The sequence below is a fragment of the Eretmochelys imbricata genome, chromosome 4 (genome assembly GCF_965152235.1).
Source record: "Eretmochelys imbricata isolate rEreImb1 chromosome 4, rEreImb1.hap1, whole genome shotgun sequence".
In the NCBI taxonomy this organism is placed as follows: domain Eukaryota; kingdom Metazoa; phylum Chordata; order Testudines; family Cheloniidae; genus Eretmochelys; species Eretmochelys imbricata.
The window spans coordinates 22,224,717-22,251,751 of record NC_135575.1 but is presented as its reverse complement, the minus strand read 5'-3'; the positions used below and the strand labels follow the sequence as shown (position 1 = coordinate 22,251,751).

The 27,035-nt window shown below is 40.9% G+C and overlaps 1 protein-coding gene across 2 annotated transcripts in view; it reads right to left on the bottom strand.

The window, feature by feature from the left end:
• ARHGAP24 (Rho GTPase activating protein 24) overlaps positions 1 to 27,035 on the bottom strand; it is a 351,857-nt gene that overhangs the window by 4,264 nt on the left and 320,558 nt on the right. For both annotated transcript variants that reach the window (XM_077814995.1, XM_077814994.1), the window contains exons 6-9: positions 16,094 to 16,226; positions 12,130 to 12,203; positions 8,413 to 8,534; positions 4,443 to 5,511 (exon numbers count right to left, since the gene is read on the bottom strand). In XM_077814995.1, coding sequence (XP_077671121.1) covers positions 4,443 to 5,511; positions 8,413 to 8,534; positions 12,130 to 12,203; positions 16,094 to 16,226 — 1,398 coding nt within the window. The remainder of the gene's footprint in view (positions 1 to 4,442; positions 5,512 to 8,412; positions 8,535 to 12,129; positions 12,204 to 16,093; positions 16,227 to 27,035) is intronic.

The following is a 27,035-nucleotide window of genomic DNA, read 5'->3' as shown; positions in this document are numbered from 1 at the left end:
TGCCCCCGAAAAGAATACCACCCTCACAAGAAATTCCAGCACTCTCCCACTTACAGAAGTGAAGGGGTGGGGCCCTTGGGTTGCACCTGTATTTCACTGATAAACAATGCCCCATCCCCATCCTAGCTTATCAGCCTCTGACTAATCAGTGTCTCAAACTTTTTTGACATGAGCTAAAACAGTGAAGTCTCACTGGTAGGGTTACCACCCACCCTGAATCTGTGGGATACTATTCATTTTCTTAGTCAATGCTACAAGAATTCACAAAGGCCTGACTTTACTGTTGGTACTCAAGAAATATTATCACATTGTGATACTAGTGTCAGGATTGTGGCAACTTTCTGGAACAAACTTTATCTCACGATGGCTAAGTTTCAGCCAGTGGGACTAACTCAAAAAGGAAGAAAATCTAGCAAAGACGATGACTCAAGCTCTAGAAATTTTCTGGCAAAACAATATTTTAACATTTACTATAAAGATCAGTTTGAGTTTTGCAGGCTCTTAAAAATCGCATTTCATGGCTTAGATGTAGTCACAGCCATGAAATAAAACAACGCTGATAACATCAAAACCTCAGAGATGACTTTTTTTTTTTTGCTATTTGCCAGCAGGATTTTTGCCATAGCCATTAAATAGATTAACCATCTGTGTGTGTTGTACAAACTCCCTCCAGGGATTTGTGTTATACTTTGGGTTTCCTTTACATTGTTGGAGAACCGCTTGTATAGTTTGAAAGGGATGTGCCTATGAAACAGAATTATTAACTTCTATCATCATTATTTATTTGTACCCCAACAGCTTTACCTATGCTCCAAATTGAGTGAAAGAATAGAACCAAGTCTTTTGCTGGAGAGAACAGCACATTTTAAAGAATTGCCTCTTCTGTTTTAAGTGGTGATCAGACCAAATGATTTTCATTCTGCCTTCAAAATGCCTAAGCAACAGCAGTGCCACTTTCCAGTTGTTAATCAGAGCTGCACTTACATTGCACTGAAGTAAACTGAAGCCACCTTATTAAATCTTAGATCATTCAGTGCGAACGGGAACATTTTCACATCCACTGTGACAACAGAAAAAGCCCAAGTAAACCATTTTAATTTACAACATTTCAATAGTGGCAAAAGTGTTTTCTGTAACAGTACAGAATTCTTTTCTGGATGTAAACAGTGTAATTCATTTTAGGTAGTGAAGGTATGGGGGAGATTATCCAACTCACTTAAGGGAGTGAGGCGCACAAGTCCTATTGAAAGTCTCCCTCCTGCCTCATTTGATTTAATTTCAGTGAAGTGAACAGGCAAATCCTGTTTGGGTACCCAGCCCAAGCAGCTGTACTGGGTGCTGGGAACATCTGTGCATGTGAGAGGAATCCCCTTCCCTTCCCAGGTTGTGGAATGGGAGTAGAGCTACTCTGGCCTCAGGAATGAGAGTAGTCCATGGAGCCCTTTCCCCCATCTCCTCATGTGGCCTTCAATAGCTTGCACTCCTGATCCTGATGCTTGCTCCTCCCTCAGGGATCTTTTGTACACAGCCATCTTGGAAGCGATCATGGAACTGCACTTCATGTGGCACAATGGATCTTGCCAACCCTAAAATCCTGCCCATGCAGCAGGACCTTACTGGTTCCACTGCAGCAAGGCCCTCTGTACCCACCGATGAAGGAGAAAGATGTGCGGTTCTAAATATAAAGCCAGCCAAGAACTTGGAAAGCCACCATGCATAACCTTTCTCCTAATACACTAGCATTATCATTGTTCCTCCAAAGTGCTCTCAAATATCCAGTCTGCTACTTTTGCTTGGTATCCATGTTGGTCTTAACATGTAGGGTAGCAAAACTCAGCTCAACTCTATACTGAGCCCATGTTCAGGAAAAGTGGTGTTTAAACATTTCCAACAGGATATTTGTACCCATTTGGATCATGGATAATTTAATGGAATTTTTAAATCTAAGGAAGGTGACAAAGTAATTTTGTAAGACAGCCACATTTTTTAAATTGTACAATCACTCAAATCCTATTATACTCCTGGGAAAATGAAAAAAAATGGTTTTCTGATTTGTTTGCAGCTTTTGACTTCAGTTAGTATAGGTGTGTTAGAAATTCCACAACTATTGTTACAAAGTCACAACCAGTTAAAAAGAGCCTTGTTTGCATCTGTCATTCAGTGCCAGCACACTTAAATATGTTACATGAATAAAAGGAAATCATTTTATGCAAATAGAATTAATCTATGGAATGCACTGCTGCAAGATCCTATTAAATTAAATAGTTTAGTAAGATTAAAAAAGACTGAACACTTAATATGAATACAGATGGCATCTGCAGCTACTCTAGTTAAATTAAAATATAAGGGCCACCAGTCGTCTAACTTGAGGGCATAAACTGGGATCAGAATGAAATTCTCCCCAATAGTTCAGTTTGGCACAATTGGCCCTGTTCACTGGAGAGATTTTTCACTTAGAATCATAGAATATCAGGGTTGGAAGGGACCTCAGGAGGTCATCTAGTCCAACCCCATGCTCAAAGCAGGACCAATCCCCAACTAAATCATCCCAGCCAGGGCTTTGTCAAGCCTGACCTTAAAAACTTCTAAGGAAAGAGATTCCACCACCTCCCTAGGTAACGCATTTCAGTGTTTCACCACCCTCCTAGTGAAAAAGTTTTTCCTAATATCCAACCTAAACCTCCCCCACTGCAACTTGAGACCAACTCCTCATTCTGTCATCGGCTACCACTGAGAACAGTCTAGATCCATCCTCTTTGGAACCCCCTTTCAGGTAGTTGAAAGCAGCTATCAAATCCCCCCTCATTCGTCTCTTTCGCAGACTAAACAATCCCAGTTCCCTCAGCCTCTCCCCATAAATCATGTGTTCCAGTCCCCTAATCATTTTTGTTGCCCTCTGCTGGACGTTTTCCAATTTTTCCACATCCTTCTCGTAGTGTGGGGCCCAAAACTGGACACAGTACTCCAGATGAGGCCTCACCAATGTTGAATAGAGGGGAACGATCACATCCCTCATAGGCAATGCCCCTACGTATACATCCCAAAATGCCATTGGCCTTCTTGGCAACAAGGGCACACTGTTGACTCATATCCAACTTCTCGTCCACTGTAACCCCTAGGTCCTTTTCTGCAGAACTGCTGCCTAGCCATTCGGTCCCTAGTCTGTAGCGGTGCATGGGATTCTTCCGTCCTAGGTGCAGGACTCTGCACTTGTCCTTGTTGAACCTCATCAGATTTGTTTTGGCCCAATCCTCTAATTTGTCTAGGTCCCTCTGTATCCTATCCCTACCTTCCAGTGTATCTACCTCTCCTCCCAGTTTAGTGTCATCTGCAAACTTGCTGAGGGTGCAATTCACATCATTCTCCAGATCATTAATGAAGATATTGAACAAAACCGGCCTGAGGACCGACCCTTGGGGCACTCCGCTTGATACTGGCTGCCAACTAGACATGGAACCATTGATCACTACCTGTTGAGCCCGACAATCTAGCTAGCTTTCTATCCACCTTATAGTCCATTCATTCAGCCCACACTACTTTAACTTGCTGGCAAGAATACTGTGGGAGACCATGTCAAAAGCTTTGCTAAAGTCAAGGAACAACACGTCCACTGCTTTACCCTCATCCACAGAGCCAGTTATCTCGTCATAGAAGGCTATTAGATTAGTCAGGCATGACTTGCCCTTGGTGAATCCATGCTGACTGTTCCTGATCACTTTCCTCTCCACTAAGTGCTCCAGAATTGATTCCTTGAGGACCTGCTCCATGATTTTTCCAGGGGCTGAGGTGAGGCTGACTGGCCTGTAGCTCCCAGGAACCTCCTTCTTCCCTTTTTTAAAGATGGGCACTCCATTAGCTTTTTTTAGCCTCTGACGCATTTAGTGCAAGCCACTGCTGAATGCAGGATATTGCATTCGACATGCCACTGATCTGCTCCAGTGTGTCAGCTACTTCCATGCAATCCTCAAAGGGGTTAAAAGTTTGATTTGGATGGGCACCCTAACATCTGGAAGTTTTCTCCAAACCTTTGTGTGAGCTCTCCACTCCTCTTAGATCAGCAAATTTAGGCTTGGGATCTTATGGAAACAGACTCTTCAGTGAGATTTTACATGCTTACTAGGTTTAGGCCATCAATTTGAAAACAGTGATTCTCATGCTACACCAATCCTTCTGATCTTGGCTGAGAACATGAGGCACATGCAAATATGCAAATAGCAAATATCATGGAAAGAAAAAGTTATGATTTTTTTCCCCACTGTCAGATCAGGTTTGGTTTGAATTAGGAGGGAACGGTTCAGGTGGGCTCTTATTTTATCCAAGCAGTTTCTCCATCTCTACTACCAATTCCTATGTTCGGATTCACTGAGACATGGGAGCATAAGAGAATTACTCTGCCTCTCGTTTATATAATTAGCACCTATGCCAGAGATACACCACCTTACCTCTTTATCCTTGTTTCATACTCCACCTTCTGTTTTGCCATCTCCTGCTTTAAGCTGGACACTAGGCTGTGCAGAGCACTGTGGTTGCTCGTGTTGTTTGCAACAAATGTTTCACTGTTATCGCTGCTGCTGGTGGCCCGGCTGCTGCGTCCTCCCGTGCTTCTTCGGTCAGTTTTACTCTCATAGTCTCCTTGGTTGGAGAGGTCTTCATGTGGTGGCCCATCTAGCACCGAGTCTTCAAAATGACCCCCATAAAAGTCTTGCTCAGGGCAGGTAGTAGTAGACGACCGACAGGAGTTGGAGTGTTCGGGTAGGGATATTTCACAAGAGGATGTGGACCAGGTGGCGCTATCTACGCTCTGTTTATCATCTGAATTCACCATGGAGAACTGCTGGTGGACATTGTCATAGGTGGAGAGTCTGTTATGCTGGCCCGAATCACTCACCAATTCCTTTTGTTTACTGTCCCTCAACGTGACGTACCCATTGGGCATCCAGCTCAGGTTTCGGCTGTTAAGGGAGTTGCTGTGTGCATCAGTGCTTGAAATGCCCATTCGCACGCCTCCATTCTGCATGCTATGTGTGCCCATTTTAGTAACTGAACCTTTCAGGGATGATGTTCTCCTGGCCTGCAGGGTACCATTTGGTAGGGCCTGGGTTTTCTCATGGCCCTCCACAGAGCTGCTGAAGGACCCATTCGTGACTATGCCACTGCCTTTATTAAAGGCTGGGTTTTTTTTCACCATGAGAGGTGGGCTTCTTGTGACATCAGATTTGTGAATGCTGTTCCTTGGACTGTTTGACTTGCTCCCTGGCAGCACGGTGGGAGACCCATTGTCCATGCTGCCCCTCTGAAGAGGCTCAGGTGTGTCCCAAGAACAGCTTCTCACCGCTATCTCCTTGTTGTTATTGGTCTCTTTATTCTGGAGCTGACCAATGACCATTTTCTTCTGGATCTCATTGTTGTTATTGCACACCTCCTCCCCTGTCTGAAAGTCTGTGTCCTTGGGAAATAGCTGTTCATGTTTACTTATCATCACTGACATCAGCTGCTGGACTACTGCCGTGCCTGGAGGATGGCAAATGAACGATCATTAATGAGGTAGTTTCATTTGAGAAGTGAACAAACATTCTTTTAAAACAGATCTTTAAAGATTTCATAAAGATGCATCTGGTTAATATACACTTAATTTATGCATTTACGCATTTACTAATATATATGTAGTTTAGTTTACCTAAGCATTTAATATTTGCTATTACAACCTTCATGCCTATCTCCTCTTTCTAGCTCCAAATCACCACACCACAATCAGTTCTGTATTGCCCCCTTTTCAAGGAAGAAACAAAAATCAGCCCGTGTGTCTGCTAGTGCACCTTCCTACCCACTCTGCGCTGGCTCTGGTGTACTGGCCAACATCGTGGGGGCAGAGCCAAGACTTTGCTCATTCCTGTTAGCAGATGTTCTCCCTCTGCGAAGAGCCTGCCGATGTAGGTAGCCAGTGCCGGGGAGGAAAAGAGCTCCCTACATCTCTTACTTCAATATTAGGGCACGTAGCAGCCGAGAATGTTTTAAAGGAGATATTATCATGGGGAACTAAAACAAATATCCCAAGACAATATCTGCAATTGAAAACCACTGGGACCATACAGAGAGATTAAGAATAATAATAAGATGAATGATGTAACTGTAACAAGTGAGTTTAAGCTCAACATACCAAACATCTTTAAAAATGGACTCCTAGGCTGGGAATGCACTAGCCAGTCTAATACAAGGGATTGAAGGAGGAGAGGGTTTCTGGCCCATTAACTTTTTAGCCAATCAGAGCTGTGTGAGATATTTAATATAAAAACCTTTAACCATTCAGAGATGAGATTGTGACTGGCCAATAAAGTGTGTCATGCTGTCACGCTATGTGTAATCTGCTGCCGGTAACACATAAATCACAACCTTAAAGTCACACAGCACTCCATTTCGCAACACATTATAATAAATGTTCCTTCTCTAGAAACCCAAAGTGCACACACCACACAACTTCACTTTAATTTACAGAACTATCATTTGGAACTAGACTTGGGTAAATAATGATGTATCATTGCATTATAGATATATTTTACAGAACCCTATTAGGGAGTAGTAAGAGTCTTCCAGTAATGAGGTCAGGTTGGTTATAAACACCATTTTAAAGTTCTAGAAATGTTTCAGTGGCATGCTCTGCTCTTTTAATCAATAACTTCCCACTGGCCAATATAATTGTATACAGTTTGCATTTGAATATTTGAGCTTTTTTCCTTCAAATACATCTACTAAAAATTCAGTTTGCCACGGGGACTTGTCAACATTTTTTGTTCGTTTGCTCTGAAATACTGAAAATCTGCATTGCTTTGTAACAGCTTTGAGTCTACCATAAGAAATAGTGGTGGGAAAAAGTCAGCTTCCTTTCACAAACCTCTTTCTTTATTCATGCATATATTATATCTCCGTACAAGTATAATTCATTTATAGTAATTTTTGAGTAGTCAAAAGATTAGATACAAAGTGAAATAGAAACTGAAAAAAACAGACAGCAATTGAAATGAAGGTGATTCTTTAAAGGACGGTGGACTTTTTTAAAAAGGGTGTTGAGATACCTTTTTAGCCCCACACTGGATTCTTCACACCATGACCCCTCTTTGCCCTATGGATTGGTAGCATTAGATGAGGATTGCTGTGAACAATTTTTCTCATTGTATTGGAGGATAAAGGGCTGCAGAAGGTGACATCATACTGAACTCTAAGTCTGTGGGGGAAATTTTCAGAGACAGCAGAAAAACATAAAACAAAACAAAAACCCAAAGAAAAATTCCATTCTTGCCTTTTAGAGAGGCGTTCTGTGCAGGCCTTTGTATTTTCCTGCTGGTTTCTGAGAAACGAATGTGCAGTCTCCAGATGGAAAAAATAAGCAGTTCCACCATAAAAAAGGCAAAAGTCCTTTGAGCAGCTTCAAGACTTTGCTCATGGTGACTTTTTTGCCATGTTCATAGTAAAATGCTATCAGCTGTATCTGGCATCCTTCCAAACACACAGCTAGAATGGTCTTCTCTGAGAGTAATGTGTATAAAAGATCCACAGGACAGGCCTTAATGTCACCAACTGATGTTGTGAAAGTTTGTACCAGACTTAATTCTTGCAAAAACACAGGGGTTCAAATGTGAATATTTGCAACATGAAAACAAGCTGGTTTGCACAAAGCTAGCACCTTTCTCTCTAAAGTGCAAAACAGATTGGGGGTGATAAGAAGATTTTAAAAAATGGTAGATGCTTAAACATATGGAAAAATTAGCTGAAAATATGTAGATTTTGAGTTATTTTACCTCTTTACTGGTAAAATTTGTCAATCAAATGCTCTAGCATTGGATTTCTGATTCATCAAGAAAGGTAATCAAGACTGGGTCTTTGGGCACTTCCATAACATAATATTTACTACTTAAACTCTACTCTGAAAAGTGACAGTAAAAGTGGCATTGTAGTATTACAGCAGGCCCTATGAAATGTTGTTCCTGACAAAGGATTGCCCAAGGTGCAAATAAGTGGAACAATGTGGCCAAGTAGATAGAGTGCTTGGCTGGGATGAACGAGAGCTGGGTTCTATTCCTTGCTGTGCTCTATGTGGCCTCAGACAGACCTGTTGAGTAAGAAGTTGCCATTTTTTACAGTCAGTTTTCAGAATAGAGCTACACTTTAAGGAAGTCATGTGTGCTACAGTGTCTGAGGCAAAGTCAATGCACTACAAAGGAAATTTCAATTTCCTCTGCAGCAGCATGTTCAGCAGAGCAGTTACTTTAAGTTACTGTAGTGGAAGAAAAGTTGTGTCTACACACAAACAGGCAAAAGTTATTTTTGACATCAGACCACCCAAAATGTACTGCTGATGAATCTAAAGAAGTTCCTTCTTCCTGTTTTAAGGTTGTTTATGATTTTCCTTTAACTCACCCTCCATGATGGTCAGAGGATCTTCCACTTTTGGGCGCAGGATGTTGGGACCAAATACAGTAGCCAGGTTTTGCACGCTCATTTTGTTTACACCCGCATAGGACTGGACTTCATCCAGGAATCTGTGAAATAGAGGGGGTAAAGTGAGCACCAAGATCACAAAAGGGAAAGGTGGATGATGATCTCTTACTGTATTTTTTGTATGGCATTTCCTAGTTGTTTTTTAAAGGTCACCACTCTTTTTTAAAGGTCAGCACTGTTGTAGGCTTGGAAAAACATGGCAGTAGTTGTGATGCTCCCTAGGGTACCCAGGGCTCTGAGGCACGTCGGAGCGGGAGGGCTCTGAGTTACTACAGAGAATTCTTTCCCAAGTATCTGCCCGGTGGGTCTTTCCCCCTTGCTCAGGGTCTAGCTGATCACCATATTTGGCATCAGGAAGGAATTTTCCCCACAGGACAGACTGACTGAGACCCTGGGTGTGTTTTGCCTTCCTCTGCAGCATGGGGCATAGGTCACTTGCAGGTTTTAATGGTGAATGCTCTGTAACTTGAAGTCTTTAAACCATGATTTGAGGACTTCAGTAACTCAGCCACAGGTTAGGGGTCTATTTCAGGAGTGGGTGAGGTTCTGTGGATTGCAATGTGCAGGGGGTCAGACTAGATGATCACAATGGTCCCTTCTAAGCTTAACGTCTATGAGAGAGCCTTGTTTCTGCCTGCCTGGAATCGGCTCGACACCCCTGGATACTGGCAACACAAGCACTCCCCTCCAGACCTCACTTTACAGGTTAGCGATAGGCATACACTAACCCCTGAGTCCTCCAAGCATCCATCAGCAGCATCTAGCCCCTGCTCCATGGGATACTCACTGAATCACCAGGCCCACTGTTTCCAAAGGAATACTACATGCCAGCTTACTAGTTTGCCTTAAAACACAGCTCCACTTAACACACAGCACTCAGATACGTTTACAGAGAAAGCAAATATAAGTTTATTTAACAAAGAACAGAGATTCCTATGATAGCAAGCAAAATGCTGGAAAAATGCATTATATATAAAAAAATCATAACATGCTTTCTCCATGGCCTAAATTTAACTAACAAGATTTCCTCCTGTCTAAAGAAAGTTTTATCTCACCCAAAGTTCTTCCCAGCATTTTCAGCCAAGTCTGGCTGGGATCCATTTTTCATGAAGCAAACCCTCTGTCAGTTTACTTCCTCGGTGAAGGATGCCAGGGGGTCTTTTTTCACCTAACATATACCAGAAAGACCTTTGATCTTCACTGAAAAGAGTGTCTTCCCTCATCTCCAGCTGTTTACCTTTTCCTGTTAATTTTCTTTTGAAGTCCCTGCAAGCTCTTCCTTAAACATATGACTTAATATGCTAACAGACTGTGGTTGTAAGACACACGCTATACAAAGATTAGTTTGGGAGAGAAGGGTCTCTTGCCTCCTGTCTAGAGAATTGTCTCGAGGCATGCTATCAACGTGTGCCCTGCCTTTAACTACAAGAACATTTTTCCTTTCTATCCATGCACACCCCTTCTGAGATGTTATGCACCACACATCTCACAATGATTATGCCAGTGCGACACAGGCTTTCATTAGAGTCCATTCATGTCATCCCACAGATACCAGATGCAAGGGATACCTGCAGCCCTTATGTATCGCTGTACCCTCTGCCAGTTGATTGAAAGAGGTCCCTGGGTTTATTTTCTAATGTACCCAAGTTTTCTAGAGCATAATGCTCCTTAGAGCTAGCAGAGTTGAGCTCTTATCCAGTGTACCTTGTAAGTTTTCCAGGGAAGGAAGCTTTTGCATATCTTACTGTAACAAGACATACAGGCCCTTTAACCAAGGAAGCGCTGTCCTGTGACTTTTCAAACCCAAACCAAGGCTATTTTGGGGGTTGTCATTTCTAGAATGATTGTGGGGGAAAAATTCTGAAAACCTGCTGTCGCAGTTAGGCCTCCCATTCTCCACAGCTTACTGGCTGCTACCCCAAGTGAATTGAAAATGGGAAATTATTTCTTTCTTATCCTCCCCATAGAACCCCGATATTTTCTCATAATGTTATATGAAAAGCTTTAAAGCTTAATTGATAAATACATTCTTGATATAACATTCAGTGTCTTACCAAAATCCATAGATACTGTGATGCTGGCAGCCCAGGTGCCAGCTCATTAAAAGGTCCCCATGTCTGAACTGGACACTAACATATACATGGCTGGAATGTATCTGTCTCACTTGTGGGTTAATATTGATAAAATAGGTATTAGAAATGTTAAGACTCTATTGAATGCTTATGAATTACTGCATGCATTAATCTTACTTGTAATATATGTGTTCCATATTGTAACATAATATTTGAGTGGGTAATATTTGAGAAATTGTTATGCATCTCCCAAAAGAGGAGACCCAACCCTAACCTATCTGGTAATGATGTATCTTACAACTGGAAACTCCCACACCTGGATTGAGAAACCATCAAGAAATGGACTAAAGTCTCTTATTACTGTGCTCTCCTCCCTGTGAAGATGAATCATGCAAGGGACTCTTCCCATCAGCTGAGTTTGCAGCTCAGAGCACATGGCAGAAGGAGGATAAAGACCCCAAACCAAAGAAGCTAAGGAACTCCATGCTGCTTGGATTCTGGGGGAGGGGAACCAACTTGCTTCTATGCATAAGCAAGAGATCCCCAGCTGCTTAGCCTAGGTTAGCCCTAAAAAGACAAATTAGAGCTTACTGATTATAGAAGCCTGTATTACCTTTTGAAACCTAAGACAATAACTCATTCATATGTCTATATTTGCTTGCTTTAACCTTGCAAATAACTCTTTATTTTCCTTTTCCTATTTAATAAATTGTCATATAGTTTACTATAGGATTGGTTATAGGCATTGTCTTTGGTGTGAGACCTAAAGCACAACAGACCTGGGGTAACTGACTGGTCTTTCGGAATTAGGAGTAACCTGAATATTGCTGTGATTCCTGGTGTTATGGCTATCTATCCAAGAGATATATTCACCTGGGTAGCAAGAGAAACCTGAATACCCAAAAGGACTGTCTGTGACTCCATGTTAAAGCTGTTGAAGTGCCTGAGGAATTTGCGCTGAGTTGGTGAAATCTAAGTTAGGAATTTACAACCAGTTTGGGGTTTGTGTCCTCGTGTGTAACAGTCTGCCTGAGGTTAGTACTCACGATCTTGCAACACCATTGGGAGCGTCACAGATATTAACATGCAGCAAACTACATCAAAACATTACCTGTTATGAGGCCGTGTTTTATCTCACATCCCCATGCACACATACCACCTTACCCTTCTGGTGTTTTGACCTTTTTAACCCAGGACTCCCATAAGCTGTTGAATCACCAAGGCCAACAGAAGCTGCTCTCCAGGTAAGTGACCTGCAAATATAGCCCTGCTTCCCCTTACAAAAGTAGGTAGAAGGTGATATTCCTTTTTCCAGCTATATTTCCTTGCCTTTCATGCTGGGTGTGGGCTGTTCATTAATCCTACTCCCAGCTGTACAACTATAATTAGTAAGTTAGTAATTAGTAATACAATAAACAAACCTCTGATTGTGTTAGGTTAAATGTACCAGTACTCTGACTCTCTTTGTTAAACTTCTCTTGAGATATATTCACCCAGACAGACAGCAATGTCTTCTAGGGCATAGAAATAAATACCTGTTTGATAATCTTTCAGGAGCACTTACCTACAGATATATTTCAGCAGATTGTAATTGACGGGTGGCAGACTCTTTACTTGTTTCACTAATTCCTTCACCCCCTGTGCAAACAAATAAAGCAATAACAACAACAACATTGTTGAGATTTTGGTATGAAATAAATAGAAGATACTTATGGAAATGGAGTAAAACAACTGTTTTGTTAAAAATATCCAGATAAACTATGATCACTAGTGTCATAAATATAAAGGGAAGAGTAACCACCTTTCTGTATACAGTGCTATAAAATCCCTCCTGGCCAGAGGCAAAATCCTTTCACCTGTAAAGGGTTAAGAAGCTAAGGTAACCCCACTGGCACCTGACCCAAAATGGCCAATGAGGGGACAAGATTCTTTCAAAGCTGGGGGGGGGGGACGACAAAGGGTTTGGGCTGTCTGTGTGATGCTTTTGCCGGGAACAGATCAGGAACACAGCCTTACAACTCCTGTAAAGTTAGTAAGTAATCTAGCTAGAAAATGCTTTAGGTTTTCTTTTGTTTAATGGCTTGTAAAATAAGCTGTGTTGGAGGGAATGTATATTCCTGTTTTTGTGTCTTTTTGTAACTTAAGGTTTTGCCTGGAGGGATTCTCTATGTTTTGAATCTGATTATCCTGTAAGGTATTTACCATCCTGATTTTACAGAGGTGATTCTTACACCTTTTCTTTAATTAAAATTCTTCTTTTAAGAACCTGATTGCTTTTTCATTGTTCTTAAGATCCAAGGGTTTGGGTCTGTGATCACCTGTACCAATTGGTGAGGATTATTATCAAGCCTTCCCCAGGAAAGGGGGTTTAGGGCTTGGCGGAAGACGTCCCCCAGTGGTCTCCTTTCCTGTTCTTTGTTTAAAACGCTTGGTGGTGGCAGCATACTGTTCAAGGACAAGGCAAAGTTTGTACCTTGGGGAAGTTTTTAACGTAAGCTGGTAAGAATAATCTTAGGGGTTTTTCATGCAGGTCCCCACATCTGTACCCTAGAGTTCAGAGTGGGGAAGGAACCTTGACAACTAGCCTGTAGTATCCATTTCATTTGGACAAAGCAACATTTTGGCTAGCTCCCAAGGTCTGCACTAGCATTAGACAAGCAGAAGATTCTTTCAGTCTGTCCTCTCACTAGGGTTCAGAAGAGCTGAACAATGTGAACTTGGTTTCTGTGTCCATTGGAAATAGCCTCTGGCTAAGCTCCTGCCACCAGTGCATTTGGATGCTGTTTTAATTCAGCCTTTGGTGCTTTGCCAGCCACTGTAGGGTGTTTGATTTCAGTGGGTCAGCAAAACAAGTGCAACTCAGGATGGGAAGATCATGATACTGCAAATGTTTGCTGGGCAAATGCTCAAAAGGAAATAAGACAAACAGCTATCTAGATGAATAGCGGCATCGTTTGTAACTTGCACTGTAGAAGAGTCCAACATAGAAGACTAAAAAACTAGTCAAAAGATCTAACAATCAGATGGCTAAGCCAGCATTACAACAGGATAAAAAATGTCTTATAGTCTCTAGCATTGGGCACTCACATTGCCAGTATCACATGGCAAGAACTGGCTCTAGGTTCACACAGTCACTGAAGTCTCGTTTTCAAATACATTTAATAAAAAGTTTCATGTGATGTTCTCAGAGAAACTATACAAACATAGCTACTATAAAATGGACACATTTAATTAAAGAATGGAACACAGAGCAGCTATTAGCAGTGTGATGACAAGCTGAATGGAGGTTTCAAGTGGGATTCCGCTGCAGTTGGTACTGAGTTCAGTACGATCAATTAGACAGATAGACAGACTAAACAAAAGTAAACAGCAGTGCTTATCCAAACCTCTAGGTGCCCCTGCCATAAATTACACGCACAAAAACATTGAACAGCCAGCAGAACACACAGCTCCCCTCAAACTCTTCTAGACCTAATACAAAATGCTCCTCCACACATCTAACCCCCAACCCTCCATCTGATCCTTATTGATTTAGTGGATGGGGATGGAAAGAATCAATTCTGGCTGGTGACTCAGAACAGGGAGGATGTCAACCACTTTGTAGGAGGGATTAAAATGTAGAATGGTTTTGGAAAATTAGAGGGATGGGCTGAAATTAATAGAACAAAACTATTAATGATCACTCTGAGAAAAAAGACTGAGAGATAACATCATATACTAACTGCCAACGAGTACATAGAGGGGTGTAAAAAGGAGGCTTCAACACAGCAAGATATATTGGCCTTAAATTACTGTAGGGAAAATATAATCGGTCAAATCCTTCATTCTGTTACACAAGTTTCACACCAGTAGAACAGAGTTGGAAATCTGTCTCTATATCTTTAAGACGCATTAGACAATGGGGCATGTTTCCAAGATAAATGCTAGAGTAACTGATGTCAGAGTTAATCAAGACCAACTTGCCAAATATCTCTGAGTGATGCTTTAATGACAATGGACTCAAGGCGAAAATTTTAGAGACTAAATCCCATGGACTCTGACTTACGACAATTTTATCCCCAGTTAATTCCCACTTAAATCAATAGTTTGCTGTTGACTGAAACAGGAATTGGGTAGGACTAATAAGAGCAGTCCTGTTACAATGGAGGATGACAGCCTAGATGACCCAAAATAAGTCTCTTTCATACAAGATAGAACTCTTCTATCCCAATGCAGACACTTCTAACCATAATTCAATGGTATGCAGTTTATATAGGTAGAGAAGTGTTTCTTTTATTCCCATATGCCTATTTAGATTGCTATGTGAACCACAGATTTCATTTAAAGATAACCTACAAAGAAAATCGTTCACAGAGAGTAGTTATCAGTGGTTCATAGTCGAACTGGAAAAGCATATTGAGTGGAGTCCCACAGGGATTGGTTCTGGGTTCCATTCAAGATCTTCATCGATGATTTAGATAATGGCATAGAGAATACACTTATAAAGTTTGTGGATGATACCAAGCTGAAAGGGGTTGGAAGTGCTTTGAAGGATAGAATTAAAATTCAAAATGATCTGGACAAACTGGAGAAGTGGTCTGAAGTAAACAGGTTGAAATTCAATAAGGACAAATGCAAAGAACTCCACTTAGGAAGGAACAATCAACTGCACATACATACAAAATGGGAAATGACTGCCCAGGAAGGAGTACTGCAGAAAGGGATTTGGGGAGTTGTAGTGGATCGCAAACTAAATATGAGTCAACAATGCTGATACTGTTCAAAAAAAGCAAATATAATTCTGGGATGTATTAGCAGGAGCGTTGTAAGCAAGACAAGAGAAGTAATTCTTCTGTTCTACTCCACGCTGATTAGGCCTCAACTGGAATATTGTGTCTAGGTCTGGGCACCACATTTCAGGAAAGATGTGGAAAAATTGGAGAAAGTCCAGAGGAAAGCAACAAAAATGATTAGAGGTCTAGAAAACGTGACCAATAAGGAAAGACTGAAAAAAAAAAAGGGTTTGTTTACTCTGGAGAAGAGAAGGCGTGGGGGGGGGGCAGCTTTCAAGTACATAAAAAGTTGTTTCAAGGAGGATGGTGAAAAATGGTTCTTGTTAACCTCTGGGGATAGGACAAGAAAGCAATGGGCTTAAATTGTAGCTAGGGCGGTTTAGGTTGGATGTTAAAAAAAAATTCCTAATTGTCAGGGTAGTTAAACACTGGAACAAATTGCCTAGGGAGGTTGTGGAATCTCGGTCATTGGAGGTTTTTAAGAACAGGTTAGACAAACACCTGTCAGGAATTGTCTAGTTATTATGTAGTCATTCCTTGAGTGCAGGGGACTGGACTAGATGACCTCTCAAGGTCCCTTCCAGTCCTACACTTCTACGATTCTACATCATTAGAAAGACATCCTGATATGGTTCAAAGATGTGCATCTAGCAAAGAGTGAAAGCTGATGCAAAAACTAGAGAACCTTTGCCAAAACCAAAGTAGATTACAAAACACCACTATCTATATAAATCCCAATCAAAGCAGAAAACTCACCGTTTCCTCTTCCTTGCTGAGCAATTTGGCGCAGGAAAGAAAATCCTCATATTTTGCATAGGGGATAACAGGTTCTGGGAGTTCTCTTAGATACAGTTTGAGAAGCGATGCCACCGTGTGCACATCCGTACTGCTGTGGGGATGGAATGCAAACGATTACTGCTGGGGATCTGGGAAATGCTATACACAGCTGATGATCTCTAGTCTACTGTTTAACTTTTTCAATACTGAATCATCAGTTTGTTAGCCTTACATATAGCTCCAGTGTCTGGTTTTAGCTTGCTTTGTACTGCTGAGGATTTGTAAAAATACCTGTAACAAAGGCTCTCATAATTCTGATGATATATTATTTTTAAACAATTATTTACCCTACAAAATAAACATTGCAATATTCACAACATAGGTGCTAGGAACATCATGCCTTTCATATAGGTTACAAACATCCCACATGAGGAATGCAAATACCACCTACCCACCTGACAGATTTAATTTGTACTTGACCAGAAATTAGGCAAAATATTTCAATACATGGAATTATATTCTCATAACAATCAACAATTTGGCTCAGATTCTTGACACCTGCCTCTAACGTAGCTGAGTTCCAAATATCTGTGCCCTGCATGGTATCAATTTTTTATCAACATGTTGTGCACAAACCAATTTATTCCACGTGTTTAATGAAAGCTCCCTCTTATCTGAATCGTAGTTAAATCCCCAGGTGTGCATCACTTTCCCAGTAGTTCCCCTGAATAATTAATACTGTGCATTTTAATAGCACTTTTCCACAGAGGATCTTGACGTGTTTTGCATACACTAATGATTTAAGCCCTCCTCACCCTTGTGAACTGGTATTATCTCCATTTTCTGAAAGATAAACTGAGGCAGAGAGAGAAAGTGACTCAAGATCACAGAGTGACTCAGCACATTGTCAAGAATAGCTTTCCAGGGCCTAATTCAGAAGTGAGTCTAAGAGTTTGTGTGTAACACACATGCTAAAATCCCTCTTATACAAACAGATTCATTTAGACTTAGATGCACACTTACTTAGTTACAACCCCCTTATGCATCACCTCAGAAGTTAGCCCACTCCGACTACTGGAGTTTAAGCAAGTCTAAGCTAGTGTACAACACACACCAAGAGACAGAAGAGTAATAAGAAAATCAACAGGAAGGACATTCTACAGTAGGACATTCCCTACTTAATCTTACACATTCTCATACCTTTTTATGGCTCTCTGGTGTATAAAGTTATATCCATGAAGGATACATCTACACTGAAGTCAGAGGTGTGATTGCAGCACGTGTGGACATTCCCAAGCAAGCTTTGATCTAGCTAGCATGAGTACCGGTTCAGTGAAGCTCTGGCTTCATGGGTTGGCCACCCCAGTACATACCCAGGGTCCCAGACTGCCACAGTTTAACTGCCATTTTTACTAGAGCTAGCTTGGGTATGTCTACACATGCTGAAGTCACACACATCATCTGATGGCAAACATACCCTTAGACTCATTTGTGCATCAGTAACTGGATGTAAGCAGATCAAAGGGATTCCAGCTGATTACAAGCAAGTCTAACATACATCAGTTTTAACATCAGCTCTGTAATCACCCCACCAGATCTCCTTTTGAATCCTCGTTTATCAAAATGTTTTAAATGGCATCAATGTTTCAGATAAAGAGGGTTGTACTAGAATCTGAAATTCTCCTCAACCACTGTTAGTCTTATGAAAGACTTGGGAATCTGATTTCAAATTATCCCCATGTCATTCAGGATAGAAAGAAAACTGCAGAAATTTTCTGTAACACAGAACAGGTTCAGTATATACTGCCCCTTTTCATCTAGATGTGTTCATGTTTTATGAGAAAATAATATAATTTTAAAATTAACAATGTCATAAAGAGAACAACTATCTAGTATGATGCTGTCACAGTTCAAGGTGACTGCGCCTGTATTCCCCCTCTGTAGTGGATTCCTCAGCCACCACTTCTCTCAGGTAGAAATCCACCTCTCTCTCCCTCTTGATTTTTGTTTCCAGGCTGCATAGTTCTCTGCCTACCCTGGAATTCTCCCAGCAAGCCAGACTGTCTGAGCAGGCCAGCATCCACGCTTTGCTTTCACTTTCAGCACTACAAACAATAATATTTGCCACCCGTTATGACTTATCACACAGTTCTTTATAAGCAAGCATATTTGTTCTCAAGGTGAAAGCATTACAGAAAAAAACATATTTAAAACAATAAAAGAGCCTAAGTGGCATGATGATAAGTACGTAGATCATCCCAACTCCATCTACGGCTATGATAGGAGTCAATCCTTCAAACCCCACAGAGGGGCTTTTCTGTGGTTTAAAGTTCATAACAGCCTTAGTTCAGAACTCGCACACCCATGAACAGTTCAATCTTTCCTTTATACAGTTTGGGCCTTGGATCTTGGCCTCACATAACTGGTGATCAGCAGACAAAGGCCCACTCCTCAGACCGTAACTTCAAAAGGCTGAGTTTTTGCATAACCAGAGATAGGGAGTTAGCATTGGCCTCCCCCTCGATATTTCCCAGGAAATTCATTTCACACATATTGTCCCAAAAGACCATTCTTGTCTGCCACATTGTTTAATATAGTCTTTTGATCATCCAGGCCCATAATAATACATAACGTTTGCATTTAATACAATGGAATTCAAAGGTACTTAAACTTAACACAACAAAGTTTTTCAAGGATATTGAAGAAATTGCCATATCTGTCACAGAAGCACTTACACTTTGCTAGAGGTATTTAAACCAGTGACTTTGGAAGGTCCTCTGTTAAGCTAGCAACAGCTTTTACTTAGCTATATCTTAAGAAGAACACTTGCAACAACCCTAGGTTCACTGAGATTACGCGCGTATAAGAGATATAACATGGGGGGGGGCCATTCAGCTGTCTCCACATTTGTGAGGCCCAGGCTTCATGTACCTACACAACCAAACCTCTACCAAAGGAGCCAAATGAGCACAAAGGCTGTAGAGGTGGTGGTGGTGACAGGGGTGATATATTTTATATAAAATATATTTTATATTAGAGCAGTTTGACGAACTTAATGTTCCTTTTGTAGGAAATTTTGACATTTTAAATTCAGAATTAGAACCAGAAGTTGAAATACTGAAATTTTTCACAAAATGAAAAATTGAAAAAATGTCTGAACTGGAAATGTCAAAATGGAAAACTTTGACTTTTTTGATAAAAATGAAATTATTCAACATCTCAAAATGATTTTTTTGTTTCATATTGAATTTTAGAGACTAAAATATTCATTTCACAACACTGATTCCAAACACATGTTTTAATTTCAGTTTACCTGTGTGGAAAATCAAAACTGTTAGAATCAAAATTTTCCAACTGAAAAATCTTGATGTCAACAAAACCACATTTTCCAACAGGAAAAATTTTCAGTCAAAAAATTTCAACCAGCTCGAGCCAAAACTCTGAATCAGTACTCCTTTGGGCTTCTGAGGCAGGGTCAGATTCAAATCCCTGAACCTGTCCCCACTATGGTTTTAGTTCTTGTTTGGATCCAATGCCAGGAAGATTATTTTCTTTCATTTCTTCATTTGGATGTGTCTGAAACACATGAGAACAGTTTTACACATGAGATTTCGGTCCAGGATGGTGGATCTCACAGATATTGACAAGCTTCTGCCATACTAGTCCAAAATATTGTGTTACTTGTGTACTATCATATGAATATATGTTCATTCACTATTTTTGATTTGGACTCTTACTCAGATTCCGAAACCTCTGCCTATGTGCAGTACAGATCAGATATGAAGAGCAGCTACTCCTCACATCTCTGTTTGCCAACCCAGTACAGACAGTACAATTCAGGTGCCCCTGCTTCATATCCTGAAGCTCCAGACTCAGAGCAGTGCAGTTTTTCCTCTTTTTAAAATGCATGCAATAGTACACTCAAGGAGTTCTCACTGGTTGGCCTCACAATAGAGGTAAAAAGGTAAGCCTTAGCGAGGAAATTAAGGAAGTTTTACAAGCTAGCTTGCATGCAAGGTACACAAGAAGCAAATTGGTAGGAGATGATTTCTGTTTGCCTATTGCACCAAGCTAAGGAGGAAGAGGGAAAGCTAATTAAGGAGCAGAGCTCTGTTGACAGCCCTATTATTGGAGCTGTCAGTTGTCTGGTGAAAGGGAGCAGGCACCCTGAACTGATTGCATAAGTATCCCCTCACTGGATTGAGCCTCAAGATCAAAAGTTGTCATCTTGTGATCTCTCCTAAATACCTTTTATTGAACAAGGACACCCCACAGTTGTGGCTCGGGAATTTAAACAGTCTGAAAGAGCCTATATGGCATCCAAAATTGACAAACCTTCCAGAAATAAAATAAGATCTAAAACAAACAAACAACAAAAGAATTAGCAAGAGCTGGCAGTTTTCACCAGGTGAGAAGGTTAAACAATGCACTGCCCAGCTTTCGCTTCCTGCCAGTGCCAGTACGGTGGAAAAAGCTTGCAGTATTTTATAAAGATTTGTACAGTTCTTGATATGAAGCGAAGTACTTGAAGGCAAAGTATCTGGAAAGAAAGACAGACAGAAGGAATAAAAAAAAAAAAAGAAAGAAAAAAAAATGCTACCTGTGTCCAGAGTCGTCCACATGGAGAGGTTTGTAATACACTGATATCAGTGAGCCAATGAATGCAATAAAATAAGGCTTGTATTTCCAAGGTAAACTACACAAGGCTATTTAAACACATTAGTTTGGTTTTATCTCATTTCATTTTACTAAAACTCCAGTATACTACTTGCTTATTGCTACCAGATATAGATCTCTAAGAATGCAATTTCTGGGTTGGGGTTTGGACCCTACATTTGAACCATGCAGTTTATGCCTAATTCTAGGCTGAGGTAATGCATATATCAATTTGGTTCTAGTGTACCGGAGCATGGCATGTATCAACTACTGTTGCATGATCAGTGTACCATCACTAGATGGTGCAATTGCTAAGAAAGATTATCCTACGTTTTGAAAATGTACAAATGCAAAGGATTTCTTTCAGCTGTGCTGGAACAATGCCTGAATGCTATATTGAAAGCCTCAGTGTATCCATAACTATAACACTTATCAAGTTACCATGTATAGTTTAATAACTATATATTTGTGAGACTGTTTAAAACAAACTCTTTTCTTATATTCAGCAACAACACTAAACTTTCTATTTTTTGAGGCAAAATACTAATAGATCTGAAAAATAAGTAGAATAATGGGATTAAAAGTAAGAGTATTGTATAATCTAAGAGTATTTACATCTTGCAATCTAGTACTAAATTTTCTTCCTTTTATTTTAAAAGTAGAGATGCACTTGGACTGCAAAATTAGGATCCAGATTTTAAACCCTGCACAGTTTGGGGTGTTCCAATCCAAGATTGTGGCTCTACTGATTTCAGAGTCAGAAGACAACTGTGTACATGAGGCACAATTTTCCAAGCAGTCCCACATTTCGGGAGTGTTCAACTCTGCTTCTTAGTTTTCTTGCACTGTAGTTTCCACACCATTGAGATCTGCATTCCATTTAGCCAATTATCTTTATACAGCTATGTGGTTGCTCATAATGCCCACATCACCTTAGTATCAGAGGATCTAACAATCATCAATAAACTTTATCTTTACAACAGTCCTATGAAGTGGGGAAGGGCTATCCCCATTTTTCAGAGGGGGAACTGAGGCACACAATTAAGTGACTTGCCTAAGTTCACACAGGAAGTCTGTAGCTGAGCTAGGAACAGATCTCTTGCTAAAGAAGTCCTCTAATTCAATCACAAGTTATTGGTCCTGATACAAGCGTTATGGGGTGAAACGTTGCGGCCTGTTATGCAGGAAGTCAAACCAGATCATCATAATGTTCCCTTCTGGCATTAAAACCTATGAATGCATGAACTCAGACGAGTGCCCTAACCATCAGACAATAGAGTATTCTGGGATGTGTGGGCGTGTCTCAGACTCTCCTGTTGAAACTGTTCCACTTTGCATAAATAATTAGATATTTATTGGAGCAGGGACTGGAACCCAGGTGTCCCACCTGCTCCCAAGTGGGTTCCCTAAGTACCAAACTGTAGCGTCGTTCTCTCTCTGGATCAGTGACTATTCAAGTCTTATATACAAAGTAGGACAGCTTTGACAGGAGAGATGGGGAACTGATCACCTGAGCTGGTGGCTCACATAAGCCATTGACACCTGTACACTCTGGGGAGAAGTGCATTACCACAGCCAGTATAAATCCCCTATAGCCACAGTATATTGAGAGCTAGCTGGTTGGGCTGACTAGCACACAATTTAATTTTACAGTACAAGTTCTGTGGAATTTCTAATTTCTTTGCTTCTCCGAGTAATCACTGTTTCCGCAAAACATATACCTATATGCCCACTAGTGGACACACAAGTACGCACGTTAACACGTATATTAATTGCCAAAAGTTTGCTTCCACCCATCTCAATATAAAGGCATTATTTGTGCAAACACAACAAATCCCTTCCTTGCAATTAGACTGTACAGATTTAATGTTCTTTTTATCCGATGTCTGTGTCATTAGCATCCCTGATGGTGGTGCTGTTTTGACAGCACTTTTCTTTGTGTTATCACAGACATTGTGGAAGTGGTTGTCAGACCAATTACACAGCCTGGGGATTCTCACCCTTTCCTCCATAAACAATAATTTATTGAAGCACAGCAAGTCACCATAAATGCATGCATAACCCTCACACTCGCAGACAAACACACGGTGCCTTTATGGAGCTTGAGTCAGCACTTCAGAAAGCAAAGTCAACCAGCTGCTAACGAACTTCCAGTGGGGAAAAATAACGGTGCAAGGTCACATCAGAGAAAAATAAGTATTATGTCCAGGGGCTCTATGGACACGGATAATAGTGCGTAAAATTACAAATAGTAAGGAGCTGTGAATTATGGGTCTGGAATTCCACAGAGAGGCTCTAGTAGTATCATAAACCATGAGAGCAGAGCTCAAGTGCTTTGCATAGTCATCAGAACCCCGAGGTGGAATTACTGTCCCACAACTTAAAACGTTGCTGTTTTAAATGATTATAGACAGAGTCCTGATTCTGTCTCTGCAACCCCCCCTGCCCCCGCATCAATATGCCCCCTGACTCATTTAGTAAGTTCTCCTTCTCCCCCTCTCAATGGCTCACCTACTGCTTCCATATCAAGCTGCTTTCAGCAGTGGTGGAGTGGCTTCTTTTAGGACGCCAAGCACTATCCATTCACAGAAGGCCCAAGCAAGCCATCTCGCAGAACACAGCAACCACCAACACACCCTAAATGGCTGGAGGGTGCATTAATAAGGAGCAACTAGAGGCTCTGCCTTCCACATAATGTCTGACATAGGAAATGAAGGGCTACTAGACCCTACTGGACGAGTGAGATAATAAGACCCAAGAATAATTTACTACTAAAACACTGTGGAATGAGAAGAACTGTTGAGTGGAAACTTTGTTGGAGTGCTGTAATTATACACAACTCAGTTCAAAAAGAATTACCCCAACATTAAAGTTGAGAAACCAAGTACTCAAAAGTCAGGGAGCCAAATTTTGCTCTTAGCTATGCCACTGTTAATACACAGCAAGACCACTTACTTCACTGATGGATTTGGGCCAAGAAATACAAAGTTAATATTGAATGCTCAACCATAATTCTGTTTCCTCGTCCACATGCCTTGGAGCATGGTCTCTCTCTCTCTAGCTTTACTGTATGGTATAATGTTTGCCAAATAATACAGCATATAATTTAAATAGCAGCCTGATTCTTACCTGTACCCTTACAGACGTACCTCTAGAGCCAAATCCTTCAACTTTATTTTTGTGCCTGAACAACCTGGTCCTCTGCCCTCTTACCCATCTGTTCCTAACCCCTCCCATCCCCCAATGACTCTGACTGCATTTTCAATAAAAGCCACTCTCAATTCTCACTTTTTATTAAGTGGGGGGAAAATAAACTCTGAGTCTGTTCCCTTGTTCTAGTAATTACTAGTGTGAGAAGCCTCATTCACGTCAAAGGCAATATTCATAGTAGCAAGCCTGGTGCCCACGAGTAAAGATTTGCAGGATCAGCTACTGAATTATGAGCCCATACATTTATGATGATAGCAGACAAATTTGAAGAGGCCAAAAACTGTTGCCCAAAGAGCAGCCAGGGTTATAGCAATTTAAAATTGAAAAATAAGGAGAGAGAGAGGAAATATATGGGCGGAGGTAAAAACACAATGTAAAGAAGGAAAGTAAAAGAGAGATAAGCTTTCAGAGATATGAAGAGGTAAGAAAGTTTGTGGTGCGTGCATACAGGCAGATTCTCATAATTAGCAAAGTAAAATAACTTCATCAGACTATTGGAGTTTGAGTTAGACTGACTGGTTTTTATAGGAATTTTGCAGGGCTCGTAAAAATATATAAAATCCAAGCAAGTAAAATGATAATTGTTATTATTTGTTAGTCTGGAAGGTCACAAATCTTACAAATCCTGAGCAGTGATGTCTTTAAAATGAACATTTCTGAAAGCTTTGATGTGACAACAGAAGTTATCCTTTTTTTGTAAAACTGCATTCATGGACATCTGAGAAGTCATTTATCATCTAAATGTGAAATACACAATTCCCATGTTCTTCAAAGATCACAGTTTCACAGTAACAAGTATCAAATCCCCATTTGTAAAAGTTAAGGAGCAATTATGTTTCATAATCCACTTGATTCAGGAACTCAGCTGAAGAGACTTTAAACATTCTTTTGCTGTCCGACAATTAAAACATACACTCCTCCAGCTAGACACCAATTAGCCTGATTTACTGATCCGAGCATTTGAGTTAGAAACTGGCCTCCTAATGAGTAGTTAATTGCCAAATCATGTCTATACGCCAAGCTCTATTTAGATGCTATTCCCACTAGCCAGTTACAAAGGGCTGGTTTTAGAGGGGACAGGAAAGTGACAGGAACTAGATAACCCACCACTGGAGTTTCATTTGTAAAGATCAGTGAATAAAGTTTGGAACCTTGCACACTGTGCTATGATTTTTCAGAAATCTAAGGCCTTCACTGTTTTGCAGAAAGCTGTTTAGCATCTGCTGAGCGAAATCTTAAACTACCACAGCCCAGGCAAGAGGAGATTTGCTAAGGGACACTGGCACTTTAACCAAACCAAACAAAAAAATAACTTAGTCAACAGCAAGCAGAACAAAGCTGAAAAGAGCTAAGATGAAGGAACTGCAGGCGGAAGGTGATTTCCACTGCAAATTTATTTTAGGTACCTCGGATCTAACATCACCCACCCTAACACAAACATACACACATACTATCCCCACTCTCTCTTTTATTTTTACTTTCATTATGGGAGAAAGAGAGCCTTGAATCAATTGACAAAGTCATAGACTTTTCTCCTGTTTTATTAAAGGTGCAGCCAACTGCAGGAGTCTTCAAAGTTCTATGCAAAGTCATTAGAAAGGTAAAGCAGCACCTTTCATGGAATATCCTGCTATTTTTAGATGAAGAAAATCTCTTACAAGTGGTTACAGTTGAAGTTTTGGTGGGGGGGAGGGGAGAGAAAATCAAACAAAACCCCTCTTCCTCAGTTAGTTCCAAATCAACATCAGGCTGGGGTTGTGGTGCAGACAGTGGTGGTGGGGGTAGAGGTGGTGTCACTTCTGGCTTTCATCGGCAGCACCGCAGCCTCCCCCCTTACCACCCTCGAAGACCTTCAATCATGGTGGTTTTTGCACTAACAAGGGGCTGAAGGTGGCTCTCTCTGAAGCCCTTAAAATATAATTTTGAGAGTCAATCAGAAACAGTTACTCCTAACTGCTAAGAACCTCTCTGTCTTCTCTAGGGGCCAGTCCCTGAGCTCAGCAGTTCTGGTCTGCAAGGGTTTATGGGAAGGCATTTTAGTTCAGTTCATGTAGATCCCTGTCCCATTAGGTGTTATTCAAAATCCAGAAACTCACAGTAAGACCTCAGTAAATTATGGGCTTGACCATGCCTCACTATGCACAGGTGTGGCAGAGGGCACAAGCAGTCTTTCCCTATCCTTGCCCTAACTTTCATGTTAGCCAGTGGCCCAGAATAATTTCAGTCCTGCACTGGGACTGACAACATACCCTTATGTGGTTCCCCCTGCTGCACCCTCAGAAGAGCTGGGAAGAAGCAGGGAGACATATACAGCACACTGTAAAGGGGTATTGCAGATGCCATCCCAGAATGTGCTGCTACATTGCTTTTGGAAGTGTCATGCCTAACTCTTTGCTGCTGGCGCACAGCCCATCTCTCCCCATTTCCATGCCCCTGGGTGGACAGTGGCTTAAAGCCCCGCTCTAGCTCTAAAAACAATCCAGGTGACTAGAAGCTGGTTTTTTTAATTTCCTGAAAATGGAGGGGTGATTTCTCTCTATTTTGTTTCAAGACAGACAAATAGCCTGAATTCTGTCCCCAGATACATACACGAAACTCCCACCATCTTCAGCTTCATGCACACGCACACACGCAGTCTAGCCTTTAGGAGCCAGAGAACTTCCCTTACTTGATAACATTGCTAACAAGGTCAAATTTTGAGTGAGAAGTAATTTATGGTGCCCTTGTAACATGCTCTTGCTAAAAAAGCGAGGCTATAGGAACCACTATCAGACAGTCCAGTTCTCTATACACTAAGAATTCAACATAATATGCTTATGACCTTGATAATTGATATGTTTTTTGTCCAGGTGGCTCCCAAAGTGCTTTTGCTTTGACAGTTCCAGTGATTAAATGCACATAAACATTCCTCATATCCAATTCCACATTTTGGATTATTTGAACAACACAATTCAACCTTCAGCGATTGCTAGCTATCACATACAGCCACTTACGGGTTATTTCCTCAGCTGATAGCAACACTGAATAGAACAGTATGAAATACTTTAACTCTTAA